Here is a 25,972-nt window from a genome sequence, read left to right on the forward strand (position 1 = left end):
ATCTACACATGTGGTTTAAGGAGTGGTGGGGAAGACGACAGATTTCTGAGAATGGAGTCACGGGGAAGGAAGATTTAAAGGATCTTCACTTCAGAGATGCTACCTCTTAGGGAGTCAGTTTCGTGTCATGGTCAGTAAGAGAATTTTCTTTCACTCTTGGCTTCTGGCCGTGAGATGGCAGAGGGGCTGTGCTAAGTGCACAGAGCTCTGGTTTGCCCAGAGAGAACTCACTGCAACAGGACTGGCTACTGTGTGCAGAACCTTTATGGGGCTCTCCCAGTACAAGTTAAGCTTGCCTTCGGTAGACACTGCACCTCTGAAAAGCTTGCCCAGTGTGGCCACTGTGCTTCTGTTAGGAGTGCTGCTGAGAAGAGGCTCAAGTTCACTCTTCCTCTACCTGCTCCAAACCACCCAGGAGAATGTTCTAAGCTACCCTGGTGGCTTAACGTAGAGCAGTCAATGGTATCACAAGATTTAATAAGTCAAATAAATTATTGTTCAAAGCCATTAAGATTATTCTTTTCTGTATCAATTTCTAGTGGACAACTGTCTGGCTTATACTAGAAATTAAGACCTATTTTTTTTAATCAAGCATCAACAGTTTAAGCATTTTTTCCCCTTATAACTAGTACAAACCACTCAGGGAAATTCTGAACCCATTCTCACAAAGGCCTTGGCCTGTGTGCATGCACGCTGTTGGAGCACTGCAACCGTCACCGGCTGCTGACGGGCATCAGAGTGCCCACTGGAGTTGGCATGGCCGAGCTACCATTACTTAGTGGCTCCCAACCAACCTCTAGGTTGTCAGGTGCTTGCGAGAACCCTGTAAAGAAACCAGAACTGTCTTCCCATAGTGCTTGGGTCTCAATGCCGTTCTGAGGAACACGGTGTTTATTCACAAAGCCAGCCTAGCACCCAGCAGAGAATGAAGCCTGCACTGTGCCAGGCGTTCTTAATTATGGGTATCTCTAAGCATACACAACATTCAGTGCCACGCAGTAGAACGTATGAAAATAATGGCTTAAGACAGCTGTTCATATGAAGGCAGGAAAGAAAATGAGAATATGACACTCACTAGGCAGGTGACAATGTGCACCGTCACCTGACCCGAATCTATGATTTCCTCTGCACTAGCAGTACCCACAATCATAAGACAAAGGTGTGTATTACAGTTAACAACATGAAGAGCCTTAAAGTAACAGAAAACCCCTCACTTACAAGTCAGGATGATGGAAGTGAGTTGTTGGTTACGATGGTTCCCACACCTGGAGTTTTAAGTGTGGTTATAGAGCCAGGGGCCCTGACTCTGACTGGCCATGCTGCCTATGGTCACTGGGGGTCCTGGAGCAAACCACTGCTGTCATGAGAGCATCAGTGTTTCTACTGAATGTGGGTGTGCACCACCCTGACAGCAAGCACCAGTCACACTCGGTACTGACGGAGGTATCTCATGTGCTTTCTATGTACTTCACACACTTAGGTTTTCAAACTCCCCAGGAGGGTGGGAACAATTATGCTCACATGCAAATTAAGCAGATGTGGATCAGAAGTTAAGTAACTTGCCCAAGGTCACACAAGAAGTGGCAGGATTCCTAGCTGCTCTCAATCCTGTGTACTTCCTTTCTAAGGGCTCCCAACACCACAGACACTGGCGGCAGCCTCTGATATTAACTGAGAAAGCAACAGGACAAAAAGCTCTTCTCTGGGTTTGAAGGCACCATCATGGGAGAGAGATGGTGTTAGACATGGCTCAAACAGTTTTCTGACTCACTTATATCTAAGAAGGAAAGGACTCTTGTGTGGCAGGTGCCTTGGGTATCCAATGAGGAAGCTGCAAAAACAAAAACAAAAACCAACCAACCAACCAACCAAACCAAAAAAAAACGCCCCACAAGGTATTACAGCACTGCTGCAGGGGTTCTCTCTGTCTGCTAAGGAGAGCCACCAGGGGTGCTAGGAACAGAAGGGCTGCTGTGCTACAGCTGCCTGCATTGCTCGCTGCTGGGATTTAGAAGCCATGCATTCCAGAGCAGAAGCACGAGTGGAAGTGGGTGTTGCTGATATGGGAGGATTCCGGTGTCTCAAGACATCCTTAGTTGGCAATTCCAAGGACCACAGCAACCTGGCTGGGAGCAAAGGGTTACTGTCCCTCAGAAGGGCTGGTTCCTCTTGGGTAGCACAGCTTAACTGCCAAATGCCTTTCTGTTCACAGAAACACAGAGTCAAGAGAACCAAGAAGTAAATCTTTTTTCCTTAACGGAAGGAAGACTACCAAAACAAGTCCAGGCCAGCCTACAAGCTGAAGTAAGCAGGGCATTCAACGCAAAGCCCCAGCACACGTGTGAACACAATAAACACAATAAACTACCCATCCACCTTGGGCTTTCTGGGTCACAGCCGGGCTTTCTACGGAGTCTGGGCTGGAGAGTTTCATGAGCAGCTCACGGCTGCCCGGCCCTGCAGATTCCTGACCCACAGCTGTGGCAGTACAGTGTAACTGTGGGAGGCTGTAGGACACAGTACACAGCCTGCACCTCTGTGTCTGTTCTGCTAACACAGCTCCCAGCACTCACCTGGACCAGCTCATCGCCAGCTTGTCAAGGGCAAAGGAGGATGGGCCTGGGGCTGCTCTTCAATGTGCTGCCCCAGAGAGTCACCAGAGCTTTAGTTAAACAGGCCTGGAACTGGGACTAGGAGAAGCAGCAACCTGTCATTTTATGATGGAACCCAATTTACCATAAGGCCAGAAGGTGCTGCCCTGAAGCTCCTGATCCCCACAGGGGCTTTCTGAATACAGTTACCCTTTAATAGGACAACCTGTGAAGGTAAGCCAGCACCATCAGATCTTTCCTGGGACTTTCCATTTAAGGCATTGACAATTATAATTTTTTTTTTTTTTACTTTGTATGTATGAGTGTTTTACCTGCATGACTGTATATGCACCACATGTGTACCCAGGATCTGAGGAGGTCCGAAGGGGGCATCAGATGCCCTGAAACTGGTAGCTATACAAGGTTGTGAGCCACTTTGTGGGTGCTGGGAACTGAAACCCAGTTCTTTGCAACAACTAGTGGTTCTAGCCATTGAACCATCTCTCAGCTCCATCTTAAGACATTTTCTTGGTTTAAGAACTGTGGATCCCCGTAAAAACACAGGCTATTTAAACAAAACACAACTGTTCCACACCCTTTGTGCGAGAAGACACTCTAAGGAAAATTAAGCAGAAATCCCTCTGCTCAGTCAGACATTACACTCATGGTTATCTGTCCGGCTGTACACAGGACTACTGACAATAGGTTCCAGGGACACAGAAGTGGCCAAACCAACCTACAAGAAATTAACAGCCAGCACAAAGCTAGGAGCCTGCTTGTCACAGACACTATCTGACCTTGCAGTGGGGAGGAAGAACACTCCCTGAGATAGCGCCACCCAGCCCTCAGATCTGAGCCAAATGGAAATTAACCATGGATGAGCACAGACCCACAGAAGCCTGGCTCTGTGACATCTGGTGTAAGCACAGTCCAGTAAGGAGGGGCCACAGATAGCTCTTGGAGGCTCTGTCCTCATCAAGACACACACAGAGAGGTCCAGAGCCCTTTCAGCAGCTCCTAGGGAGGCATTGAAGATGGTATTTTAAAGACACCATCCTGCTGTTTGGCCGGGTAACTGAGAGTGTAATGTCTGACTGAGAGGGATTTCTGTGTAACTTAGAGTGTCTTCTCACACAAATGCTGTGAAACGGTTGTGTTTTGTTTAAATAACCTGTGGTCCTGTGCTTTTAGGGAGCCACAGCTTTTCAACTGAGGGCGCGTGGTCTGCTCTGTATCTCTGGTGGCCTTAGGAGGCCACTGTGGAGCGAGATCTGATGAAATGAGACTAAGACAGATGGTTGGGTAGTTCAGAGGATACAGAGTGTGGGAGACACGTGGACAAGGAGTTTCGTGTTTTCCTTAAAAGGATGGGAGAATAGTACTTTTCAATAGAGGAGCAGTGGGGAACCTGCCAGCACATACTCCAGAATGTTCTCCTCCACAGTACAGAAGCCTAACTCTCCAGGTGCAACTTTTCTTCGCCCTGAGTGCGTGTCTGTGATCTGAGATGCCCTTCCTCTTGGAGGCTTGGGGAGGCTCTCTGTGTCAGACTGCGAATCACTGAGGTGTCACAAAGCTCACACCACCACAGCTATCACGACCGACCTTCTTCCCCTCTGTAGTTATCTCAACCGGATGTCGCACACCCAGCAGCAGCACTGCCGTGTGGCTTGCAAATCCCCCCCTTCATTTTATCTCGAGTCTCACCTATCCTTCCTGGATCCCAGACCAATGAAAAGAAATGGAGCTCAAAAGCTCTGACACCGGAGTATAAAGAAAATGCAAATACAGTGTCTGGCAGTTTGGATTTTATTGATGACTAAGGATAATCTCTTCATTATCAAAGGTGACTGATTTGTTGCGCCTTCTCTTCTGTTTCATTTATTAGTAATGGTACAGAACTGAACTCAGGAATTTTGAACACACTTAATTCAGATTCCCATTCTAGTCCTTTCCTGGTTCTCAGTGTGTGCACTACTGAGCACACTTGGCCCAGAGGAAGCCACAGAGTACGGCAGTGGCTCTCACAGCCTGTGCTTTCCCTGCTGGAGGTGACTCTAGGACCCTATGGGTTTTGTGCTGAGCAAAAGTCCAACTCTTCCAACAAGACCAACAGTCACACAGACCTCTACTTTAAGCCAAGACACTTGCAGCATGAAAGAAAAACCAGCTGTCATCAATGTGCCCACCTACAATGCCCCTTTCTGTACAGAGCAGCTTGTGTATTGTATGGATCCACCACTTGTCAATAAAAAAAACTATGGCCTATTGGGACAGATAGACTAGAAGGTGGGACATCTGATAGAAAGGAAGGAGTCTAGATCGAGCCAAGGGCAGGAAAATTTGCCCTGGACATGAAGGAGACACAAGGTACCTGAGAAGAGGTAACCAGCCACGTGGCAGAACGATTAGAAAAAAATGGGATATTAAGTTATGAGATAGTTGGAGAACATGCTTAGTCGTATGGAAAACAGCCTCTTAACTATACTGTACTTAGCAGTGCTAACAGTGCTTATCTTGAGGTTCTGAGAGCATTAAGAAAGTTCTTCATTACCGTACCAGGAGGACTGCTCCTCTGCAGTGTTAGGAATACCCACACTGTGTGTCTGTCCCTATGCTGCCCCCGGACTGGCTTCCGGGTGATGAATTTGAGGAACAGAGTCTGCAAGAATCATGACAGAGTAAGGCTAAGGGGTTCTGGAGGTCTGTGGATGCCTCAGACATAGAGGATGTGTGATCTTGGCAGACATGGAGGGGCTAATTAACAAGCACGGAGGAGTAATCAAAGTGAGGGTTTAGCAGCGAGATAATTAAGAATATATATATCTTGCAGGCATTTACTGAGATCTCTAGTACCCTAGTAGACCTGTCACTCAAGTTACAAAATTAATTTAGGACTTGAGTTCCCCATCCTATATATTCTGTCTTGGCAGTACTTCAGAAACCCATAAACAATCATCACACTTCTTTAGAGGACACAGATATAGTCATTTCTGATTTTCGTTTTTTTCTTTAAGACAGGATTTTCTTCTGAAGCCCAGGTTAGCCTGGTGCTCACTATACAGTCCAGGTTGCACTTGGACTTGTGGCAATCCTTCTGCCTCAGCCTCCCAAGTGTTGTGTGGTGTGAGCACCACCCCCAGTTTACCATTTCTGAGTTTTAGAATGGCCTTCACAGTTTTTCAATGTGGCTCGGTCATAAAGTCATTTAACTTAGTAAAAGCGAGACACCACCAAACAATGTTCTCATCATCTCTGCCCCATGAGAACAGAGCCCAAGAGTCAGTCAGGCCCTTGCCTGCAGGTGCCTAAACAAAGGCGTCCAGCGTGAGCAAGGGATGGGTCTCATGGCTTTACGGCTGTCGGCCTGCTTGGTTTGTCCATGACAGAAGTTCAGGTCAGAGTAAGTATGGAGAACCAGAGGAAGAGGGGCTCACAGGGTGTCACATGCCAAGGTCCTTAATACAGTAAGCTATGTAAGTGCTACATGAGCAGTCAAGAGTCTGCTCTTCCCTGTGGTCTGTACGAGTCACCAGGGCACTTCCAAACTGCAGGACACCAAGCCCCAGCATACCCTCTGCACACTCCTGGACCCTCCCCCCAGTCTCCAGTGAGAACCTGGGCCGAGAACACCTAGCCACATCAGTGTTGTCCCAGAGCCTGGCGGCTGACAATGCGGGCCTTGGCTGCAGTGCCAGCTCTGAGAAGTTGGGATGCTCTGGGCACATTGCTGAGTACCCCAATGGTTGCGGATCACGATGCTGACTCTAGATGGATGGTCCAGCTTGTTAAGCTGTATGAAGAGCATGGGGCAGAATCCACAGTAGGGCTATGAGAGCAGAAGCAGAACTAAGTAGGCTGTACCAGCAAGCAGGGGCAGAGCCCTCCATGGAAGAACAGTTGGAGCAGGGTGTGAAGAGACCAACACGGGGGTGGGGTGGGGTGGAGTCTACAAGGAGGGCCTTGATGTCTGTGACACCAAGAGGCAGAGTGAGGGAGTGTGTCTGTGGAGAGGGGCTCCGGTCTGAGTTAGGTTTGCAGCAAACCTCCTTCCTTCCAGTCCTGCCCAGCTCCAGTGGCTTTTTGGCTTGATTCCCATCAGGGGAAGGCAGTCCTGCTGTACTCTCTTCCCTTCCCCATCCTCGATATCGTGAGTGCTTTGGGGGAGCAGGGTGTCCTGGGTACCCGTACTCAGCTGAGCTGGCTTTCTACACAGAACTACCAGGACATCTGTCAAGACCATAGCCCCCCCAGACCCCGCCTGCCTGGGGGACAATCACTCATTAGCTATGGACTTGAAGTCCATTTAAGATTCGCTCTACATTTGATTTCATTCACTGGGTCTCATCTTTTAAAGAACACTCTTTCGGTCCTTTTAGAATTTATATTTTACTATATTTTTGTCTGAAGATTTATGTTTTATAGCTTCTACAATAATTTTGTAACTCTGAAAGAGTTAATTGAAATCACAATGTTAAAATGACATAATATTCATTCAAATTGGAAGTTCAGAATAGAAAAAAATGGGCCAAGAAGGAAAGCGTGGCATTTAGATGATAGCACAAAGGCTTCTCTTATTTCAGAAATCAAAACTCTATTTCAGCCCTTGAAATCTGCTCACTTTGTCTTTCAATAACACGACTTTTCAAATCATAGCTATTATGTTGAAACCTAATTGTCCAGAATCCGAAGGGCTAGATCTTAGTTAATTTGAAGCACTCGCCGTCTCCAGCACGGGGACCCTACTGTAACCCGGGGCTTGAGCTAGGGATTGTTTTTTGAGCCCAGTCTCTGACATTTTAATGCACTTTCTCCATTAATGTTTCCACATCGGTGGCTCCATGTCCGCCAGCAGAGTGGCATCAGGCTGGCCTCAGAGCCCAGTACTGAAAAAGTACCTGCGGCAAGCAGTGGCACAGGATATAATCATATAGGAACGATGCATCTCAACAAGAACAGCTGCTCCGTGAGTGCATGTGTGGGGCACAGCAGTGCAGGCACAAGTCTCGGCAGCAAAGCCAGACTAACATCTGTCTGTATCAGGTCCAGCTCCTCCTCCACAGGGTTAGGCTGCTGGCCACCTAGCCTTGCAAAGATCAGCTCCTCTAACACTTCAAATGCTTGTGTTGTTAGCCATAGTGTGGTGACCACCATGGGATGTCAAAGGTCACATGCTGAGAGGTGAGGAGGATGGAAGAGGTGTCAGTGGACAGTCACGGCTCCCTGCTTGGCCAGAGCATTAGTGTACACCTGCTCACTCCAGACCCTCAGCAGGTCCAGACCCTCAGCAGGACTGCCTTCTCTCCTCAAGCATGGTGAGACTTCTAACTGGTTGATTCTAGCACTCAGCTATTTTTGAAAACTAAGTCTGAGAGTTTCCTCCTTCTGATGCTTGTTGAGACCATGGAGACTCTTCTGGGGACAGCAGGCAAAGTCCAGCAATGCCCCCCCACCCCACAGTTGCTTCTCCCTCAGTTTTTTTTTTTTTCTTTTTTTCGGAGCTGGGGATCGAACCCAGGGCCTTGCGCTTGCTAGGCAAGCGCTCTACCACTGAGCTAAATCCCCAACCCCTTTCCCTCAGTTTTAATGATGACAGAAGCAGTCCCAGCCTCGGCAACCACAGGGTGAAACAGACTGGAATCCAACCCATCTGTGTGCCAGTAAGAGCCAACTGCCTGCCCTGCAACAATGTCTCCATGCTGCCTAGGTTCCAGGCTCTGTGCTGCCTAGGCTCTGGGCTCCAGGCTGCCTAGGCTCCAGGCTCCAGGCTGCCTAGGCTCTAGGCTCCAGGCTCCAGGCTGCCTAGGCTCTAGGCTCCAGGCTCCAGGCTGCCTAGGCTCCAGGCTCCAGGCTGCCTAGGCTCTAGGCTCCAGGATGCCTAGGCTCTAGGCTCCAGGCTCCAGGATGCCTAGGCTCTAGGCTCCAGGCTCCAGGCTGCCTAGGCTCTAGGCTCCAGGCTGCCTAGGCTCTGGGCTCCAGGCTGCCTAGGCTCCGGGCTCCAGGCTGCCTAGGCTCTGGGCTCCAGGCTGCCTAGGCTCTAGGCTCCAGGCTCCATGCTGCCTAGGCTCCAGGCTCCATGCTGCCTAGGCTCCAGGCTCCAGCAGGCCTATAGCCTAGAGTCTCTTCAGTACAGAAGCGGGAGCTCAGTCTCTGTCGACAGGACGGTCCTGCTCAGACACACGGTCTGGTTCATTTTCTAGTAGCGGAAGAGGTTGTACAGACTAAGGAGTATGCAAAGCAAGAGCCACCCCGCCACCAAGTTTAGGGACAGTACTGCATGGAACAAAATAGACAGAGTCCTTGCATCTGCTGTGCCTTGCCACTAATTCAATGACCTCTGGTGACCCCGGTAACATCAGTGTCTTCCAGCATAAAATAAAGGGCAGAGACTAGACAGTGTCCAAAAACCTTGCTCCAGGTTCTGAGCCTGTAACTGAAGCTCTGCTTCTTTTGGGAGCCAATGCAATGAGAACAGAATGAAGATCTTTCAGACAACAGCAGACCTATGACATAAGCTGTCAAAGTCTATATGGTGCTGGGGGTGGGGGCTGTCCTTGAGGAACTGCGCTCCTCCCAACCATCCTGGCTTCACTCTTGAAAACTGAAGCCACGGTTCTTCCTTGGAAGACTGTCTAAGAAAGGGACCTCTAGGTAACTCTCAAGGACCTAGTTCCACGTATCAACTACTGCATTCGGCAAAGAGGCCAATTGTTTAGAATCGCGGGTTTCTTCCTAGAATGAAGGAACAAAGCAGGGCACACTATAGGAATGAGGAAAGCTCTCTCACATGACTACACATGCTGTCAAGGCTACACCTGACCACTGATAACATCCTATAAGCTATGGAGGTGTCTAGGATTCATAGCAATGCCTCTTCAGGAAGCAGGGGCCAAGGTCTTCCCAAGCTTCTGGCAGACTATACTCAGACTATACTCTTGGGAATAACTTCCCTTAACTATTGGTACACAGCGAGGCACTTTCTGAGAACAGCTACTCCTTGGAAATCGTTAGCTTTGAATGTTTGGTTACCATCGTGTGGTTGACATAAAAGGTCTATACCGCTTTCTGTCACAGGGCCTCTCCTTCATCCGGAAGACTGACAACAGAAACAGCCTATGTATTTGATGTTCCGAGTGGATTAAATACTTACAAGTTACTGTAAAAAAGACACTAACGAGACCCCCTTTCAAATACCTAAACTGCTATTTTCTTCTGTTTCTTACGCTCAACTTGTGAACGTAATTAGACACACACTTGAAACCCCCATCAATAATTTGTCCTTTTGCAATTCTTTCCCAGGCTCCAGGCTGTTCGGGAATGACAAAGAGAACATTATAACAAACTGTGGTGCCCCACAGGCTAAGCATTCACTCCCTCCCCTCAAAAGACACAAATGCCCTAAAGTGGCTTCACCTGACATCCATGGTGGGGGCACACAAACAACCATGGAGAGTCTGATGTGAGATGGAGCTGGAGCACAGGACAGCTATGGTGTGCTGACTGGGCTCTCCGGTGCAGAGCCTGGTAAACACTGCTTTCCCACAGCCAAGTCTGCCATCTGAAAACAGGCACAGAGGCTAGCATGCTGGGAAGTGGGGCAGAGGGCGACCTGAAACAGAACTAAACCTAGGCTTCTTTCCTTTCAGAAAGGATCCAGTAAACATGAAAGGTAACTCCACAGGCAGCAGGTGGGTGGTGGGACACCGTGGGGGGCTTTGCCAGGTGTGGGGCTTCACAGTTGCCCTGGCTTTGCTCCTCCTCTCAATTTTAATTAAGGAGGAGGTGCTGTCTTCCAGGCAGCGCTCGCTCCAGAAGCTGCTGGCTGGAGCACAGTTGATCTTCTCAGGCTGGTTAGGCTAACATTGATTTTCTGCCCCAGTGGAAGAGATTTTACTCTGATGCATGTCATTTAAATTCATTTTACACAGCTGCTTAATGGGGCTTGGCAAGGCGCAGCCAAACCAGCTTTGTGGGTCTCAACAGCACTCCGGAGTGGGGAAAGGACAGAGCTGTGGTTCAGCAGCTGATGACAAATGCCTCTGCTTCTCTAGACTCTTGAGCTGACCCTGAAGGAACCATGTTAAAGTGCAAGAGAGAAAAAGCCAGGTTCCCAAGAACAAATCTCTGCCTCAGCCCTTAGTTCCTTTACTTGGAGGGTCACTTACAGAGGCTTCTTCATTGCTTTGCACCGAGGACCGAATTTACAGAACTAACGACTCTCCAGGACAAAATGACCCTCTGTGCACCTAAAAAGCTTGCTGTCGGGCTAACAAGGGAGCCTATCTCCATTGTCCCTTACTGCTAAGAACCAGGAAGCTGCTTTGGAAGGATCCAATCAACATACATACAAACAACATCGTTAGTATTATTGTTTAGAAGCCCACCTAGACACATGCAGTTTATTAACTGTACCGTTTCGTAGCAGGAAGAAAAGCATTTTTGCTGTCTGTAACTCCTCCATTGGCACCAAGGCTAAGATGCCACTGTGTATAGGCAGAAAGCTCTTCATTATTTTGTTGAAGCCCCTAGTCAAACGCTCTGGGCCTCCGTGGAAGAAGAGATAGCAGAAGTCATTGGCTCAAAGGCAGGCTAAGTAGGAGGTACCATGAGGCTTTCCTCTGCCCAGGGAGCCCAACTGTCCCAGTGTCCAGGCTCCTGGGACGGGGCTTTGAGCAGCACACACAGGTTACTCTATGGAACAGCAACACCAGAGGGGCTTAGAGCAGAGTGGGAGCCATCACTGCTTCTGTGCAGTTAACAGTTAGTTTCTGCTTTTCTTCTCAGGCATGAAGGAGTGCAGGCAGGGGAAAGCCAGGCAGGACTTGGAGGGAGGTGTGCAGGCCTGTCTGTCCCACTGCCATGGGATGATTTACATCAAAGGGAAAAACAGAAAGGAACACAACACAGCTAGGAAGATGATGCTGTGACAGAGGTGTGTGTGTGTGTGTGTGTGTGTGTGTGTGTGTGTGTGTGTGTGTGTGTGTCTGCTGAGGGCTCTTACGCTGACAGCTTCAAAGTAAATGCCGAGCGTGTGCCAGCCTCAGACTGGCTGGAATAAGCAGAAGCACGGGTCTGAGTCCCCTACCACACACTATTCCACAGAGAGAAGTGAAGGCTACAGACAGGGATAAAGGAGACTACCTGGGATGGTGCTCTGCAAAACGCAACAAAAATGGAGAAAAGGCCCAGAGAGAGAAAAGTCAGATTCTCATATTTATTCTTTATCTATCAATCAGTGGAGGTTTTGCTTGAGGTAAATAAAATCAATATAAACAGCCATTTAAAAAGTCAGAACTAAATGGGGGAGGATGTGAGGTTAAGGCTGTGGACTGTCTGCTGATTAAAAACAGAGAACAGGTCCATGGCTCTGTGTTAACCCATGAATTTCTATTCTAAACTGATTCAGAAAGGAAGCATGGCTAGACAGTCATCAAGAGGGACCCAGCCTTACTGTCTCTGGCCATTACCCACTCCATGCCATCAGAGGCCTTGTCAGATGCAATCACATACTTCCTACTTAACAGAAGGGAAGTAACTTGGTGTTATGAACTGCAACAATGGGCAGTTCATTTCAGCATTCGCAATGGAGCAGCTGTGCCAGCCTCCAGCAGACTGTCTATTCAAACATTCCCTGTGGCCTGGCGGGTCTGGCTGCGGGGTGGACACTCAAGGTCAGGAGATTCTGAGTGAGTGTAAAGGGCTAAGACAGAACGGGGAGGTAATGATGGAGCTCCATTTGATTCCTCACAGTAAACGTGTCAGTGTTCAGAACAGAATGAGATTCAGGGGCTCTGCGTTCTCGGAACATCAGCTTCAGAGGGACAGGAACAGATCTAAACACATGCATGTTCACCAACACTCACAGAAACACAGACATCTAGACTCACACATATTCACAGTCATTCACACCAGACACCTCAATCTATCTAATGCATGCAAGCACACAGACATGCCCAACAGGCACAGCTAAATCCATACATGTTCATGGATACCCCCAAAGACACAGAGATACATCTGAATACATGAATGTTCATAGACTCACACATATGTACACACATACATGCTTGTACAATCAGCTCTTCTGTCTCGGACAAGTCAGGATTTTCTTGACTTCTGAAAGGACCACGGAGATCCAGGATGTCCAGTGTGCCTTTCAAAGGACAGACCTGCTTCTGGCTCCTTCTAAAACACGCTCATTTTTGCTTCTTATATTTTAAAATTATGTCATTTTGTGGCAGGTCAAAACTTAAGAATTAATATTAAGAACTAGGGTTAAAACCAAGGACAAAAGATAAAGCTTTGCTCAACCAGCTTAAACTTCCTAAAATATTATTTTTGCTTTAACAACCACATTTTGGTTGGGACAGAAAACTTTCAGACAAAATATAAAATTCCATGCATACTTATTTAGACCAACAAAAGGACAAATATATACATATGGAATTTCAACTTTTTTGGGTGGGGGGGAGACAGGGTCTCACTGTGTAGCCCTGACTGGTCCAGAGCTTGCTATGCAATCTAGGCTGGCCTCAACTCTTAGAGTCCTGCCTCTCTCTTGACTCCCAGGGATGGGATCAAAGGCATGCACCACTACAACAGACCAAAGTTTCTACTGTATAGAATCTTACAGTTTAACTGTGTGTGTATGTAAGCGCATGTGTGAATGGACATGCTTGAGTTATGTGTGTGAGTGTGTGATTTCATGTTTTCTTTTTCAATGTTTTAGATGATAAATAGTTACGTTATAGTGTTTTTGGATTAAAACTCATTGTTTGAAGTAGAACTGAGCAGACATTGCCTTTTATGTAAGGCGTGGCTGGTCTTTTGCCTACAGTCTTAGGCATGTCAAGCCATCTCTCACAATGACACACCCACTACTCAGACTCCTTCCTCAGTAGATCAGGAAGCACCGTGTGTCTCTTCTCTGGTCTCACCTCACCTGTAAAGTCAAGCACTGCTGCTCTTGACCACGACAGGAAAGGACGGCTAGTGTTGGTCCCGTGTTTCACAGCCTGACCTGTGTTAGAGGCTTACCTGCTTTGGGCTGAGTTTGCAGCAGCCTGCATCACAGCCGCGGCAGCTTCCTGGGCCTTACGGTTCACAGTGGGCATTGGTGGGCCCATTCCTGGCCCTCCCTGTTGAGACATGCCAGGAGAGCTGGGGGGGACGCTGCTCATGTTTCCAGGAAAAGGTCTGCTCTGCATCCCAGCTGATGGCATTCGTCCCAGGGGCATAGCACCACATGGCTGGGTTGGTCCTTGTCCATGCATCTGGTTGTTGGCATTGATGCCCATACCGGGCCCTGGGCCGCTGTAGCTTGCACTGGGCACCCCGCTATATGTTGGGGTTCTGGAGTAGTTGCCTAAACAAAAAGCAAAGACAAGTTAAAGCCTTTTATTTAAATGTTCATGACAACATTCACTGCAAATATATTCTGCGCATCGATGTGCCCGCCCCAAGGTGCGAGTCACTAGCTGTGCTCCCTAGTTGTTCTTCCTTCTCCGGCAGACATGGCTGCATTCCCAAGGCACCTGGGGAGCCAACTCAGTGACAGACAATGCACCAGGCTCCACAACACTGGGATAGAAAGGCTACTCTCAGAACACACTGTAGCAAGCTGGGTTGGGAATTTGGCCCAGACATCCCAGCTATAGGGGCAGCTGAGGCAGGAGGATCACATGTTCAACCCTGTTTGGACCACTAGGAGAGTTCAAGGACAGCTTGGCTACTACAGTAAGACTTTGTCTCAAAATAATAAGGCCAAGGGCTATGAACACAAGCCAGTAGGAGAGCATTTGCTTCACAGGCACAAAGCCTTGGAGTTAATACCCGTGCTGCAGAAATGCCCCAGCCCCAATGTCATCAACGTCCTGGATACCGTGCACTCTTACACTTCACCCAGAAGTGTGTCCATAGGTCACTGAGGCCACCTGGTCACACCCCATCTCCACCTAACTGTGGGGCAAATGCACTGAGGTCATATAACTGATCCCCGCTGACCTCACAGGAAGGTGTCACGTGCATCTTCATTGGTCCAACATGGCTCTCCTCTGATCTTGGGTTCAACCCCAGACTGAGTGGCTGGTTTATGTACATGGTGTCATGTCTTACGACTCTAAGCACTGGCATGCACTGAGCACAGGGACTGGTGGTGTGAGGAGAGGAAGGCGGGGTCCAGGTGAAGCCCATGTGCCCTCGTCACCCCTCCCACTCTGGCTCTGGGAGGCAGTTGCAGGCCTCCAGCTGTCATAGCAGCTATACCTCCCCTCCCTTCCAGACTCTTGTATATAAATCACATCCATGTACATTAGAGGAAGGTATGGTACTGCTTCAATAACAACAGCAGGTATTAATTGCCGAGCCAAACTCTGCAGTAGACAATTGGTTAAAGTGTTGTTCTGCCCCATGAGTTACACCAGTTCTCTCAATAACCAAACACGTGACTGTTTTTTCTTTTTCTTTTAAATTTCTTATTTAATGCATGTGAGTATACTGTAGCTGTCTTCAGACACACCAGAAGAGGGCATCAGATCCCATTACAGATGGTTGTGAGCCACCATGATGTTGCTGGGAATTGAACTCAGGACCTCTGGAAGAGCAGGCAGTGCTCCTAACCACTGACATCCCTCCAGTCCCCTATCCCCATCACTGTTTATAAATAAGGAAAACCTGAGTTTGGAGGTTAGAATTGAGGCTCATGCAAACTGATTCCAGAGTCCACTTATTTAACCAAGGAAGCATGCTGTCTCCCAGTAACAAAGTGTTGAAATAATATAAATGTAAAACAAAAACAAACAAACAAATAAACAAGTGTCTGTAGACTATAGACAGAATTCATCAACTGTTCTGACTACATTCTGGAACATTCTTCTATCCCCTACTGACAACAGATACATAAAAATGCCAGAAACAGCTCCAGGTACAAGGGAAATAAAGTTCAATGTCTGCAGCTGGGAAGCTCCCAAGTACTATGCAGGTCCCTGCACATCAGCATATGTGGGTAGCCAAAGGATGAAGGGAGAAATACAAAAGCAAACCACATGATGGGGCTGAGTCTGTCTGGGACGGAGGGCGGTGGGCTTTTGTCTGCATAGGAGGCAGTGGAGGAGAAACCTCAGGTGCTGATGTAGGACAGGCTCTGGGGCGGGGTGAGTCCTGTGCTTACTGACTAGGGACTCTTGGGAAACCTGCCTTCAGTCTTCTTCCTCTGACATCACCCTCTGGAGACTTGTCACCTAGGCATTAAGTCTCCCAGACACAAACTGTGACGGGGTTCCTGGTAGCTCGATGATGAGGCAGAGGCAAAGGGAGCAAGCACAAACCATCAGGACAGTGGACGAGCAGCAGGAGAATGGTCAAGGCAGCCAAAAGGACATCATGGAGCTGGAGGGGAAAGGGAAGCAGCTGGAGCGGCAGGCCTGAGGACCACGCGTCTGAGGCTGTGCACACTGAAGACGTGAAGGAGTTACTCAAGGACTCAGCACAAACAAAAATAGACCAATAATCAGAAAAACAGAGCCTCACTATTACTATGGGTTAGGCTCAGTTCCAAGCTCTTCAGAAACAACTCTTTGATTCTTTACATGATGCCCAAGAAAGCATGTCTTTGAAACTTTAATTTTGGAAGTGAGGTCCTTAAGACCTGGGGATGCCAAGTTACCTGTTCCAAATAACTGAGGGAGCCAGGGTGTGACCTGGGTGGGCTGTGAGTGTGCCTTGGAGTGCAGGTCCTTTGTACTGTACGGGGCCTCTTCAGTGCTTAACAAACAGTACACTTACGTAAGCACACCATGACAACATTCAAACAGGTTTCCTAAATCCATACAGAGCAGAGTAACCTCTAGACCTGAGGAAGTGGACACTTTTAGTTCGTTGGGTGCTTGCTGCTAGGCACATGGTGGGTGAGCTTTCTTCTTCAACTGTCTGTGAAGTACGGGCTGATATTTATGGATGAGGTGGAGGCCTCTGTTCATGCAGACCGTGGGCTGGCAGTCTGTCTGCCAAGGGCCAGAGAGTAAATATTTCAAGCATCAGGGGTTCCTGTATTCCAACTCCTCAGTTCTGCCAATACAGCTTACCGCTCCAAGGTAGCCACATGTAGACACACTGTTCCGGTAAGTGCATCTTTACAAAGCAGGATCAAAATAAAGGGGAAATAATTTGCTGACCCTTGGAAAAAAACCAGTCCTGAGCACATGCCTCCAATCTATTACACTGGTCTGCAGTGTCTATAAGTAGGATGTCATTACAAAGGCTGAAGTTGGACATGGGAGGATTCTAAAGAGGCAGACCAGACTCCAGGATCTCAGTGAAGATGAAGAATTGAGGGCCTGGAGACAGGAGGATAAAGGTTGCAATATGAGACAGGCCGACAGCGGGCCTTACCCCAGAACACAGCACTTTTGCAAAGCTGGAGTTTACAGAGACAATCAAGCATGTACTGTTTTTTTTTTTTTTTTTTTCCTCTAAAAGGTTTAAAACACAGTGAAAGGCTCACAATTGCAAACTCCTTCCAGAAAGTTCTGAAGTGGCTTCTGAGTGTTCTATCCTCTGGGAGCAGACAACTACTTTTGTAGAAATAGCATCTTCTGGATCCTCAAGAAAGCTGGTTCAGTAAATGCTCCCCGTGAGCAGGAACTCCTCCTCCCCTCCCTGACCTGATAGCCCCTCCCCTGCAGCATCTGAGTCATAGCTTCCTTTCAGCTTTATTTTTCGCCACACAAAAGTAAAATTTATAGTGTAAGCATGTCCGTAACTGATCCACATGCCCACATGTTACTTGGAGGCCGTCACACCTTCCTGACCCTTTATAAATGACTGTGGGTTGAAGTCCTTTTCTCCAGTGAACATCTTTCCTTTTGAAAATGATTTTGAATCTTGCTTTAAAATGAGTATCTAGACATGGCCACTGCAAACTCTTCTATATTCTTAATGCCATTTGACCAGAGAAGGATGTTCCATTGTTGAGCTCTGGTTCCTGTGGGATGGGGGCCTAAAAAGCTGGTGTATGCTGGATCTCAGTGAGCCCAGTGGGGAGAATAACGCAGCCTTACTGACTGCCCTGTGCCTGGCTCCATGCTCTAATTCCATTGACTACAGGGCTGGCTTGCAGCGGAGCTCCAGCTTGGGCAGGCCACACTCTGACATATGAGGCAAGCGTGGGGCCCAGTCACATGGCTCTCATGTGTAGGTCTGAGTTGATGCTACTCCCACTGTGTCTTCAGTTTGTCTCCTTCAGCCAGTTGGGCTGACTCAGAATCACACGCCTCTGTTGGGGAGAAGAACTACAAAGTCCCCTTCCTTTCCTTAAAGACATTCCTCTGACCCAAGGGCAAGGACAGCCATGCTTTCTGAAGGCTCCAGATGGTTTCCCAGGGAAAGCTCAGGTGTTAGCATGGGTTGATGAGCCTGCTTCTGACGCTGCCTAGCAGCGAGACCCTCACATGTTACTTAACTTGCCCACACAGTGGCACAGTGGCTAAGGAGGTGCGATGTTAATGGGGAACAGTTAAGGTTGCAGCACGGGGCCTGCCGGGTGACTGTCAGCACTGAGCTCAGGACACCAGTGCCACCTCCCCCACCAGCTTTAAAGGTGAGTGGATGTTGCTGGGCATGACCCACCCTGCCCTGTATAGCCTATAGCTCAACTCACTCTTCTAGCAAGCAGAATTCAAATGTGTAAGCCAAGCAAAACACGAGAGGAATCGCCAGGAGTGAGAAGCGCAGTCTTCTTCCCATGTTTCTCTAATAGATTAGTAATTTGCTGGCACCAGCTCTGACAGAAAACAGATGGATGCAGCATTAGGCACAATGAAGGCAGCAGATGCTGGGCCAACCCACCTCAGCTGGACTGCTCCTGCAGCCAAGTCCGAGAGCCCACCGTTTTCAAGTGGGTTCATCTTGGCACGCCAGCTTTGGGAAATCAGTCACAAATGAATTCAGATTTCAACCCACCAGGAGTTCCATTCAAGCACCAGAGAGAGGAAGCAGCAGCTACACTCTATTTAAGTCACCACCGTTATTTTAGGAGGGCTGCAGATAATTCTGTATCTGCCTCAAGCACGTTGGGATTTGGTAGTCACAATCAATACCTCAAGTTCCTGTTCTTAAACCTACTGTTTCTCCTGTCACATGAGATCTTGTGCCTGGGCTACAAAGGCCCTGTTTTATTCTCCTGTACTGAGGGGACAAAAGGGATGTGCTGCAGAACTCAGACACTCTGCCTTGGTACTACAACCTGCATGAGAGTTACACGCTACGCAAATACATATTCACAGGGCTGGAGAGATGGCGGGCGTCACGGGTAAGAAAGCCGATTGCTCCTGCAGAGGGCCTGGGATCAGTTCCCAGCTGAGTTACAGCTCAGTCTGTAACTCGAGTTGCAAAGGATCTGACACTGTCTTCTGTCCTCTGTGGGCAGCGGGCGGGCCCACTCACATACATCTGCTTATGACCATGGCTAAGCACTTACCTTGCTCCTTAGCCAATGTCCCCATGTCAACAGCAGTCCTACACGAAGTCCTAAATATTGAAGTATACCTTATAGATAATAAGTGGTTCCCTTCTGTAGTCAGTCAGCAACACACCTCAGATTCGCCACAGCGCTAAGCAGCTCATGGCTGTGATCAGAGGTCTGCTTGTGACCTGTTGCTAGGAATTTTTGGCAGTTGTGAGCGGAGCTATGTGTAGATGTATTTTTGTTTTGCTTCTCTTCGGAGCAAGCTGGATTGCATACTAAGTGCGATTTTAACTCAATGGGGAGCTGCCAGGTGGGCTCCATGTGCTCTGAGCACACAGCCATGAGGTACTGCATGGCAGTTACTGATGGCAGCCTGGACTTGAGACTGTCATCTGTTCAAAAAGTCCTGGCCATTCTAACAGGCACAGGACAGAATTCACCATGGCTTTAATTTTCATTTTGCTTATAACAGATAACTAAGTATTTTTTTAATGTGTTTAACTGGTAAAAACCTTTCTGTATTTATAACAACAAAAAAAAGATACATTAAAAAAAATCCTCAGGAAACTCCCCTTTCTACTGGAACCTACCACACAATCCTCTTTGGGTCAAAGATCAAGTAGTTAAGAGGACATCGAATGGAGGTTGAATATTAAAGTCAACTGATCTTTCTGAATTCTACTATTTGAAGGAATACTGGATTGTGCTTTGCACTGGTATACAGGGCATCTTGCTTTTCCCAGGTCAATATGCATTTAAAACTCCTTTAAACGATAAAGTTTATACTCATCCTGTACTAAGCTTGTTACTCCAGTATCACTCTCAACCTCAGGAAGTTTCCCTCCCAGCCCTGCATGTGTTATTAACAGTTTTTTTTTTAAAACCTAATTAAAAAGTAATGCAAGCTCATATATAAATAAAGAAATGGCAGAGTTAGCTTTTGTTTCAGGTCCTGCAGACGGGACACTGCGTGCGACTCACCTTTTACGCACTGCAGAGTACCCCCACCCCACCCCCATGGCAGGCAGCCATGCCTGGGCTGGATTCCTCTCCTTAGCAACAGTCATTCAAAAACTTGTTCTTTGGAGGCTCTTAAATGCCCGGCCTGTGCCAGCTGCTGGGCATCCAACAGTGGACAGAGACGGAGAGACAAGGCGGGCCAAGCAAGGAACAAAGAGCGTGTGCCTGGCACCGGGATGGATAGAGGAAGAAAAGAGACAGCCGTCTCCAGAGCGGTGAGCGGCAGAGGGGAGGGTCACTGTCTCACCAAGGCTGGCAACTCATGTGGACCCCAGCACTCCTGGAAGCAACCAGGTGCCAGTCTGACAGTGGGCGGACTGGGTCTGCATGTCCCTCAGAAAGCGGCGTGTCGCTCCACCTATGGACGGGTGATGAATGGCCGGGAACTGTTCAAGTGCAGCTCCTGGGGGGCAAATGCTTGTAGTAGTGACTACTGCAAGGAACAGTGAGTTCGTGAGGAGACAAAAATCTCTTCTATGTGTTCTGAATCAGCGAGAGGTCAAGACGGCACAGCATTACATGCCTTTCCGATGTACAGACCTAACTGTACTCCTGAGGGGTGACAGAAGAGTAGGCAGTGACATGTATGTAGTGTGTATGTAAAGTCTTCTACCCCACACTATAGCCAACCTTGTATAAAGTGCCATTTTCCATAACCAGAAACAAGGATTCCGAGAGTACGACACTCATGTACCACACATGCTGTAGGAGCTTTGTGTCCTTGTGTCCAGAGGGGCTGCACCAGACACAAGGGAGAGAGGAGGCAGCAGGGGGCACCTGCTGAAGGCAGCCAAGAGGCTGTAGCCTATGGCATCCTCCTGAAAAGCTGCTGGAGGAGCGTTCTTAGTGACCTGTGAAATAGCGTGTAGTGCTGCTGGCTTTCATTACAAAGGGAAACCAGGACCTCTCAGGGGTCAAATGTAGAGTTACCTTACATGGTTTTCATTTAAGTTAATCTGCATTGTAAATTCCCAATATATAGAATTTGATTAACTCATGATGATGATCAAGTCTAAGAAATATTCATATTTAAATTCTGTAATACGGAGTCTTCCACTAGCAGCCTCCAGATGAAGATGTAGAACTCTCAACTCCTCCTGCACCATGCCTGCCTGGATGCTGCCATGCTCCCACCTTGATGATAATGGACTGAACCTCTGAACCTGCAAGCCAGCCCCAATTAAATGTTGTCCTTTATAAGACTTGTCTTGGTCATGGTGTCTGTTCACAGCAGTAAAACCCTAACTAAGACAGTATCTGTATCTGTCTGAGTCAGCTGCTGGGTGGGGTCTCTCAGAGGACAACCATGTTAGATTCCTGTCTGCAAGCATAGCAGAGTACCATTAATAGTGTAAGATATTGGTGCTTGCCCAAGGGATGGGTCTCAAGTTGGGCTGGTTGGCTATTTCCTCAGTCTCTGCTCCATCCCCTGTCCCTGATTTCTTGTAGACAGGGTACATTTTTGGGTCAAAAGTTTTGTGGAGTGTGCTCTACTGGGGTTCTTGCCTGGCTACAGGAGATGGCCTCTTCAGGTCCCTAACTCCAATGTTGTGCATCAAAGCTAAGGTCACCACCATTGATTCTTGGGCACCTCCATTATCCCAGGTCTCTGCCATGCCCTGGAGATGCCCCCTACATCCCAACCTGTATCAGTAGCAGATTTCCATTCTTTCTCATGACCATCTTGCCATTTCTGTCCCTTCCTGTATCTGATCCTTCTCCTTTCCATCCCTTCTCCCGCCCAGCCCTCCCCCCTCCGTCTGTCACTTATGATTATTTTATCCCCCTTCTCAGTGAGATCCCAGCATCTTCACTTGGGCCTTCCTTGTTATTTAGCTTCTTTGGGTCTTTGGAGTGCAGCATGGGTAGACTGCATTTTATAGTTAATATCCATGAATGAGTGAGTATGTACCATGAATGAGTGAGTATGTATGGACCATGAATGTCCTTTTGGATCTGGGTTACTTCACATTTTTAGGATGATAGTCTCAAGTTCTATCCATTTGCTGGCAAAATTCCTGGTGTTTTGTTTTAAAAGCTGAACTTCATTGTGTAGCTGTTCTACCTGTTCTTTATCCATTTTTCAGTTCAGGGACATTAAGGTTGCTTCCACTTTCTGGCTATTATGAATAAAGCTGCTATAAACATAAAAAACATTCTGTAATGTGCAAGCTAAATTTGAGCATCCAAATATGACTCGGCCACACTAAGCACTCTGGCAATGCAATGATCTAGTTCAGTTTCTCCTTAGTAAGTAAGACTGAGGATTAGGCCTTCCTTTAATTGAAAACAACATGGGTAGACTACGGGATGAATGGCAAAGGTTAGCACAGCAAGCATATTACCAGATGTTTCAAGAGGAAATGAAGGCGGGGACATGAAGGAAAGGCCTGCTAGAACAAGCCTCTGGAAGACTGACCAGGCTACTGACAGTCTCCTGCAGAGTTGGGGGACCAGGTGCACCCCTCCTCTGGGAGGGAAGAATGCACTGAGTCTTCAGACTCAGATGGGACTTTTAAGAATGAGGCTGGAAGCCCTGGGTCACGGTGACACTGGACGCCCATGTGGGACTCTCAAATGGCTAGCACGCTGACAGTTTCTGACATTTACACCTCATGTCCCTGGAACTGAAATAGTTGTAAAATTACCATGCAATTCACAGTCCTGGAGCAGCACACACTTCAGCTGAGTATCATTTGAAATTTGCTTTGGCTGGATTTGTGAGAAAAGAAGGAAAATCTAAGACTTAGAGGGGGGTCTCGTTACCTTAAAGAAAGTCCTTAAACCTTTCTGAAGATACCTTTTCCAAAGTAACTGGAGATTAAACTCCTTAGATCGGTGACAACAGCGTAACACTGCAGTGCCAGCTCCAGCCTGTGCAGCTGCATGTGGTGGTCTGCACAGACTCCAGATGCACTTACACTGGTGCGAATCCAGCCTCAGTCACTGTTGCCTGCCCGAAGGCTGCTTAGTCTAGTGAATGGAGCTAGACCCTTGGTTCTGGCAATAAGGGACAGTTGTTAAAAAATATCTAAGAGCCGCACAGTGGTAGCTCACGAGTTTAATCCTGTACTTGGGAGGCAGAGGTACGCTGACCTCTGTGAGTTTTGGGCCAGCCTGGTCTACAGTGTGAGTTCTAGGACAGTAAGGGCTACACAGAGGAAACTTGTCTTGAAAAAAACAAAACAAAACAAAACAAAAAACCAAATAAAAATTTGAGGCTGGTCAGTGCAGGATGCTTTTCTAGGGAAGACAAGCAAAGTAAAAGGCTATGAAGAACAAACTGGTTTCTGCCCTCTTTTGCCCAAAATCATCATTAATAATTAATGTTAATTACATAATTCCCTTCTATTTGCAGAAGTGAGTCCCTGAGGCCCTCTCTCCGTGTAAACACTTTGCAAGGGTAGTTATTACATGTGTTTGCTTGAAGGTGGCAAAGTGTTATTTCATAAAATATGCTGTAATTAAACACACGTTTAGCTTGGTTTCTTATTTGTATACCTAATAATTCAATTTTATAGCATTGCGATATATTTCTAACACCCCATCTCTTCTGTACCTCCCAGCAATTATACTCCCAATGTCCTTCACTTTTCTTCTTCATTGTGAATTTTAAATTTTAATTGATTTTTTTTTTTGAGTCAGAGATTCACTTTGTAGCCTGGGGCTGAGCTTAAACTTGTAGCCATCCTCCTGCCTCAATGATTACAGCTGTGAATCACCATGCGTGGCAGGTTCCTGAGTATTTCTGCTACTTCTCCATTCCTAAAGCTCCAAGATGCTATTCTTGGAGGCAAACATCAGACTCTCATCTCCCAATACTCACTGTGTGAGTGCACATGGGAGGGGAGGGAGCCTGACTGCAGCCCTAGAGGGAGGCAGGAGCTTGTGGCCAAAGTAGCCTCTGTAATCCCTCACCGTGGGTTTGAAGCCTGGGCCTGCCTGTGGGTACAGAGAGCACACAGGTCAACCTGTCCCAGTCTGGTTTTCTCACCTGCGAAGTGACGATGGGTCACTCAGAACAGCCACTGCAGAGAGGACATGTGTACCTTGCTGGCTTGGTCTCTTCCTTAGAGAAGCAGAGAAAAGCTGTCTGCTCCCCTGGCTCGAATGTGAGCCCTGCTCAGCACATAGCCCGTGCTCAGTGGTGTGTATGGTAGGTATTGCTTTGTTCTTGTTTTCCCCAGACAGTATCTTGAGATGTAGCCTAAGATGGCCTCAAATTACCGTGATTCTCCTGCCTCTGCCTCTGCTTCCTGCGTGCTGGGATTATAAGCACGGGCCACCACATCTGGTCCCAGCTTCCTTGGCTAATCGGTTTTGTAGATGCTACATTTCACACTAAAATGGGCTTAGCCAAAGCAGCTGGAAAAGTCTTCCCCCAGATGAAAGTCATCATGCTAACAGACTGAGGGATGAGACTAAGGACCTGTCTTTCACGTCCGTGTCTGTCTTACTGCAACCTTAACAAGGCAGCAGCCAACTTCTTTACTGAAAGTGTGAATACTCGTGAGGAAGAGGGGAGAAATCCCTCACGGTGGTGGTTGGTGGGGTCTCTGATTAACAGACATTCCAAGGAGGAACACATAGGCAGGACATTCCCTGCTTGCTTGAACATGCCAGTCTACATGGCCTGTGTCATTTCATGTCCTTTAAACAAGAGAGGGGCCTGGGATTTGAACTCGGGCAGAGCCTAGACATTAGTTTTAAGCTCCCTAGTGCCAGTGTGGCCCCTAGGAGGGGTCATCTCTCTGGGAGGAATGGTGGTATTGATGCCACACAGGATGACAAGGCCAGAGGGCCTGAGCTGGAGGGGCTGGTAGAGGCCCTTCCTTATTCAGGAGCACACAGCAGTGTGGGAACACCAGACTTACTCCAGCAGGTCCTTGCTGTCTGCTTGTTCCAATAAACCCACAATGGGCCTTCCTGATGATATACCCCATTGATGTTATGGAAAAGGCCCTAGACCAGGAAGCAACTTACTTCCAAGGAGACATAAATATGTCCTTCTGGGAGAGAAGGAAGTCACAGGAAGAGCTCATGGTTTCTAAGATGCAAAGCAGTTTGTATGAGCATTTGCCTGGCTCAGTGCTCTTAAAGGAAGGATAGCCCAATGCACTGACTTGGAGAATCTACAGGATTTACTAAAAAAAAATAAATAAATAAATAAAAAAAATAATCCATTCCTCAGCAGTGGTCTTCCCTGATCTCAACTCCTACAGCAGAGCCTGCACCTTATACACATAGAATTTCTCAGAGATCCAAGGAATCACAAGCGCCAAGCTCATGTGTGAAGCCTGCAGGATACTGCATGAAGCTCAAATGGTAGCCCCGGTTCTGAGAGCAGGGCTCAGCCTTATCCAGTTACAAAGCAGGAACGGCCCACAATTCTGTACCTTCACAGTTTACAAATACTTGTCCAAGCTTCTTCCATGATAGCTAAGGAGCCCAGCTTTGGTTGTTGTGAAGAGCTCACTTGGGCCTGGTATGGGGTAGGCACGTGGGATCCCACAGTGGCCCGGCTTGGGCCCACCTCAGTTCTGCTACAAACTGCTGCTCGTCACTCCTAGGCTTGCAGTATTAGCATGGAAGACTTCATGACATGCTATGAATTCAGTCATGCCTAACCCTAAGTCTCTGTTCATCTTGGCCACATGCAAATGAACAAAGCAGGAAGGGACCACTCGGAAAGGGTTACTGGGTGTCCTAAGAGTTTTCCTAGCAACAGGAAGAGTGGAAAAGCAAGCACAATAAATCAATATAGAGTAAAGAAATTGCCACATCAATAGCTCCAAGAACACCTCATAAGGAGGGAGGGAGGGAGGGAGGGAGGGAGGGAGGGAGAGAGAGGCAACACACTGGTGACACACTGCTTACAGACTGAGAAGGACTAGCTACTGAG

The 25,972-nt window shown here is 47.8% G+C and overlaps 1 protein-coding gene across 1 annotated transcript in view; it reads right to left on the bottom strand.

Annotated features, from left to right (window-relative positions):
- The window catches only part of Arid1b (AT-rich interaction domain 1B), a 345,497-nt gene that overhangs the window by 37,720 nt on the left and 281,805 nt on the right, over positions 1-25,972 (bottom strand). Inside the window, 1 exon segment of the mRNA XM_032894759.1 lies at positions 13,626-13,953. Coding sequence (XP_032750650.1) covers positions 13,626-13,953 — 328 coding nt within the window.

The sequence above is a fragment of the Rattus rattus genome, chromosome 2 (assembly GCF_011064425.1).
Source record: "Rattus rattus isolate New Zealand chromosome 2, Rrattus_CSIRO_v1, whole genome shotgun sequence".
Lineage (NCBI taxonomy): Eukaryota > Metazoa > Chordata > Mammalia > Rodentia > Muridae > Rattus > Rattus rattus.